The 15,820-nt window shown below is 48.0% G+C and overlaps 1 protein-coding gene across 1 annotated transcript in view; it reads left to right on the top strand.

Moving 5' to 3' along the window:
- The window catches only part of LOC107112033 (adhesion G-protein coupled receptor D1-like), a 149,821-nt gene that overhangs the window by 70,727 nt on the left and 63,274 nt on the right, over window positions 1–15,820 (top strand). The window contains exon 6 of the mRNA XM_015413098.1: window positions 10,261–10,414. Within this exon, the coding sequence (XP_015268584.1) occupies window positions 10,261–10,414 (154 nt within the window). The remainder of the gene's footprint in view (window positions 1–10,260; window positions 10,415–15,820) is intronic.

The raw sequence follows: 15,820 nt of genomic DNA, 5'->3' as shown, positions 1-15,820 counted from the left end.
GCCACAGCCTGCGCAGGCTGGGCTGGTCGAAGTCTTCACTGGGGTCCGCTGGTCTGCCTTCTTTTTGACGATGCAGACGTCACTCAGCTTACCCTCGCTGTCACTGTCGGCCCCCTGGTGGTGAACGCGCAGCTCCGTCGCTGCCAAACGCTGACGCACCTCTCGGGTCGACTTGTCGGCTGCTTCCGCGGCGATGGCCTGGTCGTAGGCCGTTGCCCAGGTCAGCTCCTTTCTAGCGAACAGCCTCTGCTGCAGCCGGTCGTCCCTCATTCCGCACACTAGCCGGTCTCTGAGGGCCTCTTCCACATTCGCGAAGTTGCAGGGCCTTGCCGCCTTCCGTAGGGCGGCCACAAACTCCGCTACCGACTCGCTGGCCGCCTGACCCCTCTTGTAGAAGGCATGCCGGCACGCAATCTCCGATGGCTTCGGGGAGAAATGTGCCTGCAGCTTCTCGGTCAGGTCCTTGTACGAGACGGTCGAGATGTCCGCTGGTGCCACCAGGGACCGGGCGATGTCGAACACGCTCTTTCCGCAAGAGCTCAGGAGCGTCGCCCGCTTCTTCTCCTCCGTCGTGATGTCGGAGGCTTCGAGGTGGAACCCGAACCTTGACAGGTAGGAGTCCCAGTCCTCGGTCGCTGGTTCGAAGGCCTCGAACTTCGGGCTATTGGCCATCGTTGCAATCGCTGCCACCGGCTCTGGTGGTGCCCGTTGCTGACTGGCCACGGCGAGCTGCTGCTCTTCGTTGTCCGTCGTGGGTCTGGATGTAGCGGGGCTGCCTACCCGCACTAGAATCCCATCCTCGTCGCCAATTGTTAAGTCCGGCGCTTAACAATGAGTCGGAGAGTGATTTCAGCAAAGACTCAAGTTTATTCAGCTCTTTGTTCACTTCTTCGACACGGTACAACATCTGATAGCCCGAACAGTTTGCCCATTGAAACTGCCCGGTATTTAAACATTCCCGGCTAACATAGCCACTCCCACTATACACATAACAACCTATCAGGTTGAGCGCATAAGGACCAATCACAAACGTTCCCGCTTGCGGCTTGCTTGAATGTGATTGGGTCGTGAGTCTTGGACTAGGATGCTCTGTCCAAGACGAAGCTTAACATTGCTTCCCTATGTGATGATTCACATAAAACCTCCTGTACTCATGGCAGCTATGAATACATTACACGAGCATAAGAAGAGCCCTGCTGGACCTTACCAGTGGTCCATCTAGTCCAGAATCCTGTCTCATACAGGGACCAACCAGTTCCTCTGGATGGCCAACAACAGGGCAGAGAGGCTGAGGCCTTCCCCTGATGTTCCCTCTTGGCTCTGGGATTCAGAGAACTAGTGCCTCTGAATGGGGAGGTTCCCCTCAGTCACCATGGCTAGTAGCCACTGATAGACTTATCATCCTGAATCTATCTGCTCCCCTTTCAAAGTTGTTTATTTTTGAGGCCATCACTGTATCCTCTGGCAGTGAATTCCACATTTTAATCACTCTCTGTGTAAAGTAGTATTTCCTTTTGTTATATGTACAAAGCAAAATGTCGTCTTCTTATTGCTCAGACCAAGGAAATGGAAGCTTTTACAGGGTCAGGCAGTATCATTTGACCTGCTGTGGCCGATTGGTCCATGGAGGCTTCTGTGGCTGGGTTATCTGGTCTCCCTGCAGTTCCCTCCTCTGGCCAGAGTTTGATGGTGGTACACAGGTTGAAATCTGATATCCCCTAAGTCATTAATGCAGGATATGCAGGGTACTCAAGACCCTGACAGGCACCTGTTCCGTTCAAATTTGGGGTGGCTACAACTGCTAAATGAGCATAAGATCCATGGATTGTTCATTCATGCCCTGTTCGTGAGGACCTGATGAGAGGTGGAGAGAATGCTGGCAGGGGCGTGTGGGTTTCCAATGGGTTGCCACCGTCCAGGTGGCACCTGGAGATCTCCTGCTATTACAGTTGAACTCCAGATGACCAAGATCAGTTCCACTGGAGAAAAATGGCTGCTTTGGAGGGTGGACTTTACGGCATTGGTAGCCTGCTGAGGTCCCTCCCTCCCCCCAACCCCTCCCTCCCCAGGCTCCACCCCTAAAATCTCCAGATGTTTCAAAACCCAGATCTGGCAGCCATAGTTTCCATGGCAGAAGTGAGCATCTCAGCACTTAGCAGAGTAGGCATGACGCCTGGGAAGGAGAACTGCTAGGCTTCCTACTGCTTGGAGTGGCAGAAGATTTTGTTGTTAAAGTTGTTGTCATGCGCACTGTGGCCAGGGCCCCTGAGACGTCGGGAGAGGCCCGGGACACTTCCATTTGGGGGGGGGGGCCCTGGGGATGGTGGAGGAGGCAGGGGGCCGTGCCAGGCCCAGAGTGACTCCCTTCCCACCCTGGTCTCCTCCACTACTGCTGGGGCTCAGCACAGCTCCCAGGCTCACCGCCACCAGAGGAGGAGATAGATTCACAGTGTGCACTACAGGCAGTGTGGCCAGGTAATAGGACCCAAGTTTGAAGTTGTATGATGAATGTCTTCTTTCAGTCCGCTCTGTGAATCTCTGTGACTGTATGTATAACCTCATTTGGAGATAATGTCAAAAAGTCTAAATTTGAGGCCCTCTGCGAATGTGAGGCCTGGGCCAAATATCCCTTCTGGCCCCAGTTTGGTGTAGTGGTTAAGTGTGCGGACTCTAATCTGGGAGAACCGGGTTTGATTCCCCACTCCTCCTCATGCACCTGCTGGTGTGACCTTGGGCAAGCCATAGTTCTGGCACAGCTGTTCTTGAAAAAAGAGCAGTTTCTGTCAGAGCTCTCTCAGCCCCCCCTACCTCACAGGGTGTCTGTTGTAGGGAGGGGAAGGGAAAGGAGTTTGTAAGCCACTCTGAGACTCCTTCGGGTAGTGAAGGGCGGGGTATACATCCAATCTCCTCCTCCTCTTCTTCTTCTTCTTCTTCTTTTGTGATATGCCTTGGCTGTGGTCATTTCTGGGGAAAACCTGGAAGTGATGTCTGGTAGGTCTAGGAACCTCGAGAAACTCCATGATTTTACCACAGAGTTTTCCGTGAGTCCTAGAGCTATCTGGCATAACTTCTGGGTTTCCCCGGAAATGACATCATGAAACACATGATACTGTGTGTGTCACTCCCCCCCCCCCCAAGTTCTGACTGGTTGCCAGGTATGGCCTGTCCTTGTATCCAAGGATCAGTGAGATCCAATAACAAGACGCCTGGCTTGACCAAACTTACCTGCCAGTGCCGAGATAAAGTGTGGGAGGCAAAGCTGATGGTCGTGGAAGAACTGAGGAAGAGTTGAACTTGCATGTAAGAGGTCAAATGTCTTGGAGGTCATGCGAGGGGGGGCATGAGTGCTATTTGGGCTAACCAGCACCCTTTTCAAGGTCTCAGCATCTCAGAGAAGCAGCTTGGAAGGGGAGGTTCTCTGCCTGATTACCCATCTATCAGGTAGGCACACGATAGGCATGGATGTGTTCCAGAGCATGGGCATTCGCTGGCACTTCAAGACGGAGAAGGGCCCATTGCTTTAAAAATACCAGCATTCTCTATCTGCTCAAAGCAACCAAGGAAATCAGAGGCATGAATGTTCTTGGTTTGTGTGGCCTCCCCCCCCCTTGCGAGATTCTAGAGCCCCCCCGAAGGTTGTTTGCCTAAAAATCCCCTGAATCCTGGAGGGGGCGCTGCCAATTCACACAACCGTTCTCAGCTCATTTTGGGGGGCACATTGTTGCTTCATAGGCCTGTGCTGCAAAAAAAAAAAAAAAGAGCTTGAGCTTCCCTTTTTTCAAAACTCTCTGCTTTATGTTTGTTTTGCTCCTCACCTTGGATAACTCTGGGGAGCCGAAGAGCTTCCTTTTGCAGAAACGAGCCTCCTTTTGAAAATACCAGGGACGCTGCACATGTTCTACAAAACCGGTCTGGCTTTGCAGGGGGAAACGAGAGCTTCAAGGATGAGGAAGCAAAGTCTGCAGTGACCCGCCAGGCAGTAAATAATGTTGCATTGTGCTGGCAGAACCCAGGGAAGCTTTTAAGGTTAGGCAGCCTGCATACGGAACTGCTGGTTAGCTATCCACTCCTTTGCAAAGCTCTGAACCTGCAGTGCTTTCGCGACAGGGCAGAGGAAAACACCCTTTCTTCTCTCGGATATCAGGGCCTAATGAAGTCTGTGGGTAGCCATTATGAGATGCCTATACCTCTCCGTTTACACTCCTTAAAAAAACAACAACAACGCAACTTACTACACAAGACTGCAGTTCTACCAGAAGAAGGACCTCCACAAATGAATTAGAGCAGGCCCGTAGCTAACGCGGGGCCCACGGGGCCTGGCCCCCTCCCATTTCTTCTGGGCCACCTCCCTCCCGGGCTGTCCCTGAAGTGCCTCAACTCACCACCTGTGCTCCACTTTGCACTCTGACTGAGAAACACCCCCACTTAAATCTTCTTCGGACTGCAAAGACCCGGGGTGGAAGACAGCCACACTTTTTTTAAACTGGGGGGGGGTAATTTATGCAGGATGTCAAAAGTGGGAGGGGGGAAAGAAGCAGCCTTCTGCTGAGCCGGGGGTGCCACGGCGTGAAATTGACCAGCACGCTGAAACTGACTCAAAACCGCCCCCCCATGGCCCCCTCCCAAAAAAGTCCCTAGCTACAGGGCTGAATTAGAGCCATTCTTCCTTCCTGGGGACCTGGGATTCAGGGAGGGGCGCTGGCTCCATGTTAGAGCATCTGCACAGCATGCAAGAGGTCCCAAGTTCAGTCCCCGGCTCCTCCGCTTTAAAATTATCCATTGAGCACTGCACTCAGTGGATAATAATCTCTTTGTGATCCATGGCCCCAAAAAACATTCATTTAGCCTCAACCCGAGTCAGCGCCTTTTTGGCTCTGCCCCCAGCCTGGTGGAATGCTCTTCCAGACAAGAAATGTTTCCCCAGGCCCACAGTTGAGGCAATGAGGTTTCCATCTGGACTGGCCTCTCCCAGCTCTTTCTCTGCTGCCTATCCTGTCAACTACACCAGCCTATTATCCATTGGCACACAGGCTATACAGCCTCGCTTTGGTCAAGTTCACATCGGGACCACACAGCGTAGCATTCGGACGAGAATAAAAGAACATGAAAGACACTGCAGACTTGGCCAACCTGAAAAATCAGCAGTGGCTGAACATAGCCTAACTCAAACAGGACACAGTATTTTGTTCCAAGACACTGAAAGGTTGGACAACACTTTCAATTACCATGTCGGATTACACAGGGAAGCCATTGAAATCTGCAAACATAAACATAATTTCAACAGGAAAGAAGAGAGTTTAAAAATAAATAGGACATCGCTTCCTGTCCTGAAAAACACAAAAGGCTTTACATCAGACAATAGGACTACAGATAAGATTAGAATCTCAACAACCTCCTCAGGAAGCAGGAAACCTCCTCAGGAAACAAAAGAACCTCCTCAGGAAAGCTCCTCCATTAGCATGTCCATACCCTGGGGAACTCCTACAAGACAATGACTCAGCCCTACCCACCTTCTGGAGTAAATATAAATTTACTGCCTACCATTTTCTTCTCACCTTGACACAGAGAGTATTCCATCTTTCTGTGTTTATACCTCTGAGGATCGCAGTCACAGTAACTGGCGAAACGTCAGGTTCTACAATGCCAAGACCACGGCCACACATCCTGGAAAATCTACAGCAACTAATGAACTCCGGCCCTGAAAGCCTTCGACACCCGTGTGCATTACGAAAAGCTGCTCCAAGTCAGATTTGATGCAACCGTCTGTGCAATCACATCACAACTGGTTTTTAAATTATTTTTTGCAGTGTTTTTATCAGTGCCTACGTGCAGATTGATAAGGGAGGAGTGAGAAAGACAGGAATGGCACAGTGATCATGCCTTAGTGTTGTCTATTCTGACTGTAGTTCCCAGGGGGAGGGCTTTTTCTACCAGCCCTGCTACCTGAAATGGATTGGCTCTAGGGATGTGCATTTGGTTCGTCTGAACCGAATGCACCCCTGAAAATGGCCCATTTGGACCCCTTTCGGGCTGCTGCAGGCCGATTCATATTCTCTGATCTGAATCAGCTTGCCGCCGAATTGCTGCCGAATTTCGGCAGCAATTCGGCCCCATTATATCCTATGGGTCATTGAAGTTAATGGTGAAAACATAGGGTATATTCTGGGGGCTGGAGGGGAGGGGGTCTGAGGGAGAGGCTCCAACCTCACAGGGTAGCTGCTGGAGCCTCTCCCCAAGACACCAGCCAAGTTTGAAGTACATTGGACCAGGGGGTCCAATTCTACGGGTCCCCAAACAGGTTGCCCCTATCCCTGCCATTGTTCTGTATGGTGGGGAAAAAGTTCTCTATGGTGGGAAAAAAGTAACAAGCAGATGCTCTACCTCTGAGCCAGTGAACCACAGCCCCTCCTCACTGTTGGTCCATCAAGGTCAATATTGTCTGCTCAGACCGACAGCGGTTCTCCAGGGTCTCAGGTCTTTCACATCGCCTGGTCCTTTTAACTGGAGATACCGGGGACCGAACTTGGGACCTTCTACGTTCAAAGCTTATTTATTTTTATTTATTTATTTATTTATTTTATTTATTTATTATTAAATTTATACCCCGCCCTTCCCCGTGGGGCTCAGGGCGGCTTACAAGGCAAGAAAGAACTTGCTGATAAAACATCAATACCATAATACAATTAAAACATCATGTACAATTTAAAATCCATTTAAAACATTAAAGTGCTCAAAAATTAAATTCATCGGAATCTCAGAATCTCAGAGTCTCAGAGAGGGCGACCCCCGCCCTAGCACAGCCCAAACATTTCCAGTAGGCATTGGTAATATTTTAGATGTTACCAGATGTTTCTACCTGGCCTCCTGAGCCTTAGTCCCCCCCCAAAGATGGTATATATAGAGCTGATGCTCTTCCACTGAGCCATAGCCCTTCCCTAGGCTTTTTAAACCTTTCTTCACATAAAGCATGTACCCTGCTGCTGAGTCAAAGATACACAGTCCTTACAGAACAAGGAGAAAACTTTTAGTACTACTTTCTAACAATCAAAAAGCTTTGTTTATATATACTCAATCTGCATACTGGTGGTACAGTTCAGGAAGGCTATATACTATGCCTGTTTGACTATGAAGTTGTGTGTCATTACGGGGGAGGAGGAATGTTTTGCTTAAAGGAATAAAACACATTCATTCATGCTCTCTGTTTCTTGTGTTCTGAAAAAGCAAAGAAAACCTTCTGCCTTCCAGGATTGCAATAATAACAATAACAATAATAACAACAACAACAGCAACAACAGCAGTGCCTTTTGCTATGGCAAAGCTCCATGGCCATTATCAATGGAGCTGGCAGAAATGAAGCTTTATTTATATCTGTGACTCGTTCAAAAATAAGAATGGGCAAGGACAGTCTGAAAGAAACCCTTTCGCTTAATCTTGCTGCAAAGGTATCTTGTAATAGCATCGCCACCAGCAACAATGCCTCCCGGCACACTATGATGGGATCAGAGAATCCACTCAGGAAGAAGAAAAAGTAATAGTGTGACAAAAACAACAGGACACATTTCCTATATAAGAAAGACGTGAAAGCATCAATACTTTCCCAAAGCAGGCAGGGACATGGGGAAGGGGAGAACTCGGGCAGAAAGCCGAAAGGAACACTATGATGGGATCAGAGAATCCACTCAGGAAGAAGAAAAAGTAATAGTGTGACAAAAACAACAGGACACATTTCCTATATAAGAAAGACGTGAAAGCATCAATACTTTCCCAAAGCAGGCAGGGACATGGGGAAGGGGAGAACTCGGGCAGAAAGCCGAAAGGAACTCTTTGGTCCTTTCCGCGCTAGACCTTAAATCCTGGTTCAACCCTGTCCTTGAACTAAGATTCTATGCTACATGCGAGTTCACGCCTGTAAGTATCTCGAGGTATTTTTTGTTTCCACATCACATTGAGGTCACCCCGGTTTCTCCCCATACTTGTCCCGGGATAAACGGATGCTGTTATAACCAGGGATAAATGCAAGGTATTGTGTCATGAGTTGAACTCTGATAAAACCAGGGATGAGATCCAAGTGCGGAAAGGACTTTTGAGGAATAATTGATAAGCACCACTATGACAAGGGGGCCTGCGGGGAGGTCAGCAATTAAAGATCAGGTTTCAGAGGCCTGCTTTCTTCCTATACCAAGCCTATGAGCATTGTCTTGTCTCCAATGCACCAATCCAAGGACAGTTTCAACAGCATTTGCTTGCTGTTTGCATGCTTCACCATAATTAAGAAACATCTTTAATATGCTCTGGAAGTTTCTGTTGCCAGAGAGTGCATTATCTTCTTTCTCCTTTTTTTGCCAGGCTCCAACAAGAGAAATATCGAAATGACAGGGCAGAAACTCTAGGAAATACCTTAGAACCAACTGTGTAGCACCCTTGCTGTCTAGCATGGAGGGAAAGATTAAGCGAAATACCCGAGGGACGTGAATTGTACTAAGCAAAGCCCAAAAATGTCTATTTTTTTAAAAAAAATTATTTATTATAAAAGAGAAGGGGGAAAGGGAAAAGGGTGGTTGGATTCAAAAAGCAGTGGGGAAAGGCAAAACCAGAATTCAGGGGAGACTCACAACCACAGCATAGAGATGTTCAAATAGAAAGCAATACAGTTGTATTGACTAAGCTAAACACACGTTACCTAGGTGGTAGCAGGTTCCTCAGAGCATGCACGGAGTTCCTTTATAATAACAAGTGGGAGGGGTCATCAACCCCATCCCGACCTCCTGTGTACTCAGTTTCCACTGAAGACTGAAAAGTGAAGACAAGGGGGGAATCCCAAATGTCCAGATTTTAATGGCCGACGGAACTGGACCTCAGCCAGCCTCCTTTCTATAAATGGCAAGCTGCTTTAAGTGAATTCCATGCAAAGCTCCATCTCTGAAGTCAGAGGCTATGTTACCAATCACAGCCACATAAAGTATAGCCCCACCTCCATCAAGCATCTGCTAATAGCTCTGAACTTCCATGACAAATAGGTGGTGTGGTCCAAATCGGATTGTCCTGTATCCAAAAGGGAGTAAGTCTAGCAGGATGGTCCAATGTAGAATGGAAGTGAATGGGCCATTCTAATGTAAGCCTCCAGGAGTCCAAGTTCCTAGACTCTGTAGGTGGCGCTCTTACCTTAATGAGTTTCTGTCACACCAACTATCTTTCCGTAGCAGAATGTAGGAATTCAAGAGTTCTCATTACTGGGCAACACCAGCACAGCAGGGACTGTACTGAATTCTCTTCTTACTTGTCCTACATTTTCTGACATTGGGGAGGAGCCATGGCTTAGTGGTAGAGCACCTGCCTTGCGTGCAGAAGGTCCCAGGTTTGTCTCCCAGCTCTCTAGGTAAAGGTTCTTTGGTACCAGCTCTCAGGTCACTTAAAACATCCAGGTAGGGCTCACAGCACAGCCCTGAGGGAACTGCACCCTTTCACCCTGCAGCTGTATGGCAGAATGCTTATTTGAATGCATTCTCATGTGAAACACTCCTTTCTTCTGGCAACCAACCACATCGGGAAGAAGCTCAGCGTGGATTTCAGGAAGCAGATGTTGCTATGCCCGAGATCCTACAGAGCCGCTGCCAATCAGAAAAGACCATATCAAGCTAGATGGACCAGTGGTCTGACTCATGTGGCTTGCATGCCGGAGGATCCACACTGCCCATGTAGATCCTAATTGATCAGTTGTCAGCCTGCTGTGCTCAGTCTTGCAGCTAGCTGGGTCCACCTCTCAAGTTAGACAAGTTCATGGAGGACAGGTCTATCAGTGGCTACTAGCCATGGTGACTAAAGGGAGCCTCCACATTCAGAGGCAGTAAACCTTTAAATACTAGTGCCAGGAGGCAACATCAAGGGAAGGCTTTGACCTCAGTCCCCTATTGTTAGCCCTCCAGAGTAACAGGTTTGGCCACTGAGTGAAACAAGATGCTGGACTTTATGGACCACTGGTCTGATCCAGCAAGGCTCTTCTTATGTTCTTGTGTCAGCCAGGAAGCCACTGGGATGCCGGAGTCCAGCCAGTATTGCTCTTGGTCCCCACAGTCTGTGAAACAGACTGTACAAAATGGGTTTGCTTTATACAAATGTTGTAGGTGTTGTTGAGAAAATGTACACAATGCCGTTTGACAAAGTAGGGAAAGGCTTGTAATGAATATTTATGTTTGCCCATTGGTTGGTGTTTCTGAAAAGCTGTCCATCTCTCTATAGATCTCTGTTTGCTTTGACTTGTAGGTTCCTTGTAAAATCCTGGCCATCCTTCTCCACTTCTTCTTCCTGAGTGCTTTTGCTTGGATGCTGGTGGAAGGCTTTCACCTGTACAGTATGGTGATCAAGGTGTTTGGATCAGAAGAAAGCAAGCATTTCTACTACTACGGAATTGGGTGGGGTGAGTAACTTTTCCCTTTACTGAAGGAAAGAACCACATATTGGTTAGACCAGGAGTGGGAAGGGCAGCCATGGAGGATCTGGAAAAGATTCTGAACTGTGGGGATGTGGCACTGGGGACCGACGTAAGCCATGCCATAGTATTCCCCATTACTGTGGATGAGCTTGAAAGTTGGTCAGTGTAGAAAGCTGACAGGAAAAGAGTGGCAGAACAAAGTTTGAGTCCAGGGGCACCTTTACGACCAACAAAGTTTTATTCAAGTTATAAGCTTCCATGTGCATGCACACTTCTCCAGATTCATTTGAAGTATGGTGCTGGAAGAGAGTTTTGCAAACTGCCAAAAAAACCCCCAAAATAAGTAGATTCTAGATCAAATCTTGAACTCTCTCTAGAAGCTAAAATAACTCAACTGAGGGACGTTTTGAAGGACGTTAATTCACAGGGTCCTCATGAGTTGGAAGTGACTTGACGACACTTAACATGCACAAACATTAGTTGGCGTATTGGACTAAGTTCCAGGGGCCAAATGAAACATTACCATTTTTAACAAGTTGGGTTTGGGTTCCTTGGGCCGGCTTGTGCTCCCCACAACCCCACGCCAGCTGTGCAGAACAGCTTCTTTTTAAAAAGGAGAACATAAGAACATAAGAGAAGCCAATGTTGGATCAGGCCAGTGGCCCATCCAGTCCAACACTCTGTCGCACAGTGGCCAAAAATACCAGGTGCCATCAGGAGGTCTACCAATGGGGCCAGGACACTAGAAGCCCTCCCACTGTTTTCCCCCCCCCCCAGCACCAAGAATACAATGCATCACTTGCCCCAGAGTGAGAGTTCCTATCTATACCTTGTGGCCCCACTAATAGCCACTGATGGACCTCTTGGAATGGCACCATGGAGTGGGGGGGGATTATTTCCCCAGCTTTGCTGCTCCACACGCCACAGACACCCCATGAGGAGCAGCAGAATCACTACCTCCTCTAGCAGCCAGTTCCACATTTCAATCACTCCTCCTGTCACTTTCATTCAAATACGAATCTCTGGCCTGCCATGCAGTTTGTCCCCCTCCTCCCTCGGTTGCCAGGGCTTCTCTGAGCCTCCTTCCATTTTCGACCAAATGTGTGTCACCCAGCGAAGGAGGATTTCAGCACCTCCTCCTCCGCGCCTGGCTTCATTTGTGTCTGTTTCCCTTGAGACAGAGAACAAAAGTAGGAAGGGGCAAAGGTATCCAAGACCACAATATCCATGTCAAGGCGGGATCGTTTTGAAGATTTCTTTTTTTTGCAAAACACCTTTTCTTCTTTTGCCCACTCCTGTGGATTAATTTCGAAACTGGAATAAAAAAAGCAATTACGGCAATTATTTCAAAATGCCACCATTGTCATTGGAACTTTTTTAAACACCCAGGGTGCAGCCCTGGGTGTGTGTGTGTGTGTGAGAGCAAATGAACGGCATTTATTCATTTATGTACTCCTCAAGTGCTGCCTCCATTATGCATTTTGTCAGCATAACCTTCTACCTTCCAGTCTTTGCTTCTGACACCATAATTTATGTTTTCAAAGCCTCCACAATCATCAAGTGTCTTCCTGGGGGAATGGGGGACCTGTGGGCATTTCAGCTATAAAATAATGTTTTGAAAAAAGCGTAGGCAGAGGGGATCATCATATAGATTTAAAAAGATGGGGGGGAAGACCATGCATCTCATTCCAATTGATGGGGGTCAACAGTGAGATCCAAGCAAGGGTGGTTCTCAGCTGACATTCTACCCCAGTTTTGGAGTGGTTTATTACTATTGACTTTAGAAAACGAATATGAATGCATCAAGCAACTGTTGAGTTGGTATACCACAGCAGTAAGGATGCCAGCCTCCAGGTGGGACCTGGGGAGCCCCCGAAATTACAGCTCATCTCCAGACTACAGAGATCAGTTCCCCTGGAGAAAATGGATGCTTTTGAGGGTGAAGTCTGTGGTGTGTTGTACTGCACTGATGTCCCTTTCCTCCCCAGGCTCCATCCCCAAATCTCTAGGAGTTTCCCAACTTGGATTTAGCAACCCTGCCCCCCCATCCCCCACGGGTGGCTGAGGGTGACCAGGCAACCCTACACAGCAGAGAGCTTCTGAGAACTGTTTTGCACATTACATTGTAGCAAGTTTTATTTTATTCATTTACAGAACTTGGGTTTCCTACTGACAGGTGTCGCTTTGATAATGCCCATGTCTGTAAATACTCTGTTTTATTCTGATTTCGGTCCGATTCCAAGGCAAACCATTCAACATCACAGTAATCCAAATCTATGCCCCAACCACTGATGCAGAAGAGGCTGAACTGGACCAGTTCTATGAAGACCTACAACACCTTATAGAACTAACAGCAAAAAATGATGTCCTCATCATCATAGGGGACTGGAATGCTAAAGTAGGAAGTCAAAAGGTAACCGGAATAACAGACAAGTTTGACTTTGGAAAGCAAAATGAAGCAGGGCAAAGGTTAACAGAGTTTTGTCAAGAGAACACACTGGTCATAGCGAACACCCTTTTCCAACAACCTAAGAGGCGACTCTACACATGGACATCACCAGATGGGCAACACCGAAATCAGATTGACTATATAATTTGCAGTCAAAGTTGGAGAAGCTCTATCTAGTCAGTAAAAACAAGACCTGGAGCTGACTGTGGTTCAGATCATGAGCTACTCATTGCAAAATTCAGACTTAAACTGAAGAAAATTGGGAAAACCACTAGGCCATTCAGGTTTGACCTAGATCGCATCCCAGATGAATATACAGTAGAGGTGAAGAATAGATTCAAGGGTCTGAATTTGATAGATAGAGTCCCTGAAGAACTATGGACGGAGGTTCGTGACATTGTACAGGAGGCAGCAATCACCACCATACCAAAGAAAAAGAAATGCAAGAAAGCAAAATGGCTTTCTGATGAGGCTTTACAAATAGCAGAGGAAAGAAGGAAAGCGAAAGGCAAAGGCGAAAAGGAAAGATTTACCCAACTGAATGCAGATTTCCAGAGAACAGCAAGGAGAGATAAGGAGGCCTTCCTGAATGAACAGTGCAAAGTAATAGAAGAAAACAATAGAATGGGAAGGACTAGAGATCTCTTCAAGAAAATTGGAGAAATCAAGGGAGCGTTCCATGCAAAGCTGGCCATGATAAAGGACAAAAACGGTAGGGACCTAACAGAAGCAGAAGAGATTAGGAAAAGATGGCAAGAATACACAGAAGAACTATACAAGAAAGACCTCGATGTCCTTGACAAGGTTAATGAATACGGTTTTGACTTCCACCCACCTTGGCAGCCTGCTGGGAAAAAATGAATCTCCTTCAGTCTTGTTAAGCAAGCAGCCATTCTAGAACTGATAAGGATGACATGTGATAGATGCCTGCCTGCTTCCTCTTATCTCTCCCGACTCTTTGAAAAGTTCCTTGGGCAAAAAGAAAGAAAGAAAGAAATAGGGAGGAAAAAATTTACCAAGGTATTGGGGGAGTAAGGTTCCCCCCCCCCTGTTAGATGAAAGCAAGGCAAGGGGTTGAATATTCTTTCAGAGTCCTGTCTGGCCTGGTCCTATCTTGTTTGGACCATTGGTGCCACTGGTTTGGAGTTAGTAGTGGATATAGTGATGACCCTGTGCACAGGTGGCTTTAAAGGTGGGTTAGAGAGATTCACGGAGGAGTGGTCTGTCAATAACTACTAGCCATAGTGACTAATGAGAACCTCCATATTCAGAGGTTTCAGTGCTAGCAGGTAACAGCCGTAGAAGGCCTTAGCCTCCAAACAGAAGAGAGCAATGAGGGCCCCGGTCACACAGGAGGATTTGCCCCGCAAGAGGGACAGATCGGGGGCGCATCAAGCACACCGCAACATCTGGGAAGCATCACGCACCCATCCCCGATCCGTCCCTTCGGCCCGAAAATGCACATTTAAAAGGTACTAGCAACAGAGCACTACCTTCCGGATGATGTGCGGCAACTCCAGGCGTCTGGTCGGGGAAGCGCTGGTAGCCCGTCGCAGCCAGCGCCGTTCCCCATCCCACGCATGCGCACAACTGTGCTACTGCCGGTTTGCTGCACAACATTTGATCAGCTGCCAGAGCATAGAGCCGTGGGGGCACGTCAGATTGCACTCCCGCGGTTCTTTTTGCTCCGGCTCTAATTTGCCTCCTTTTGGCAGTGGATCATCCCGCTCGTTTGACCGGGATCAAGGATGATCAGGGGCCTGGGGACCAAGCCCTACGAGAAAAGTAGGGTTGCCAAGTCTGGCCCACAAGCCGGCGGTGGACTTACAAGGAGGCTCGAAGAGAGGGGAGGGAAGAAGCGTGACGTTCCTATGCCCCCTCCAGGTGACGTACACGTCAGGGATGTCAGTGACGTGCCTACATCACCCGAAAGTGACATACACATATTGGTGACATCGTGGGGGCTACACTCTGTTTTGGGGGCAAAACTCTATGGTTTGAAGCTAATTCTACCATAGAGTTTTGTCCAGAGTGTCACCAGATGTTAGGCACTTTTATGTAGTGGCCCATCACTTGTGGCCCCTCATGGATCACTGCCTTGTCGTGGCGAGGGGGCTTGCGCAGTTCAATGAAGCTGTGGGCTATGCCGTGAAGGGCCACCCAAGACGGACAGGCCACAGCAGAGAACTCAGACCAAGCGTGATCCACCTGGAGAAGGAAATGGCAACCCACTCCAGTATTTTTGCCAAGAAAACCCCATGGACAGTATCAAAAGGCTAAAAGATATGACGCCGGAAGATGAGCCCCTCAGGTCGGAAGGTGTCCAATATGCTACTGAGGAAGAGCAGAGGACAAGTACAAGTAACCCCAGAAAGAGTGAAGCGGCTGGGCCAAAGCCGAAAGGACGCTCAGTTGTGGATGTGTCTGATGGTGAAAGGAAAGTCCGATGCTGCAAAGAACAATACTGCATAGGAACCTGGAATGTAAGATCTATGAATCAAGGTAAGCTTGACGTGGTCAAAAATGAGATGGCAAGACTGAACATCGATATCCTAGGAATCAGTGAACTAAAGTGGACAGGAATGGGCGAATTTAACTCAGAAGACCATTATATCTACTACTGTGGCCAGGAATCTCGTAGAAAAAATGGTGTGGCCTTTATAGTCAACAAGAGAGTGCAAAAGGCAGTACTGGGATACAATCTCAAAAATGACAGAATGATTTCTGTCCGATTCCAAGGCAAACCATTCAACATCACAGTAATTCAAGTGTATGCCCCAACCACTGATGCAGAAGAGGCTGAAGTGGACCGGTTCTATGAAGACCTACAACACCTCCTAGAACTAACACCAAAAAATGATGTCCTCATCATCATAGGGGACTGGAATGCTAAAGTAGGAAGTCAAAAGGTAACTGGAATAACAGACAAGTTTGGCCTTGGA

This window comes from Gekko japonicus, unplaced genomic scaffold (genome assembly GCF_001447785.1).
Source record: "Gekko japonicus isolate JY-2015 unplaced genomic scaffold, Gekko_japonicus_V1.1 scaffold3196, whole genome shotgun sequence".
Taxonomy (NCBI): Eukaryota; Metazoa; Chordata; class Lepidosauria; order Squamata; family Gekkonidae; genus Gekko; species Gekko japonicus.
The sequence above is the reverse complement of the archived record's forward strand: the minus strand, read 5'-3'. Positions and strand labels throughout refer to the sequence as shown.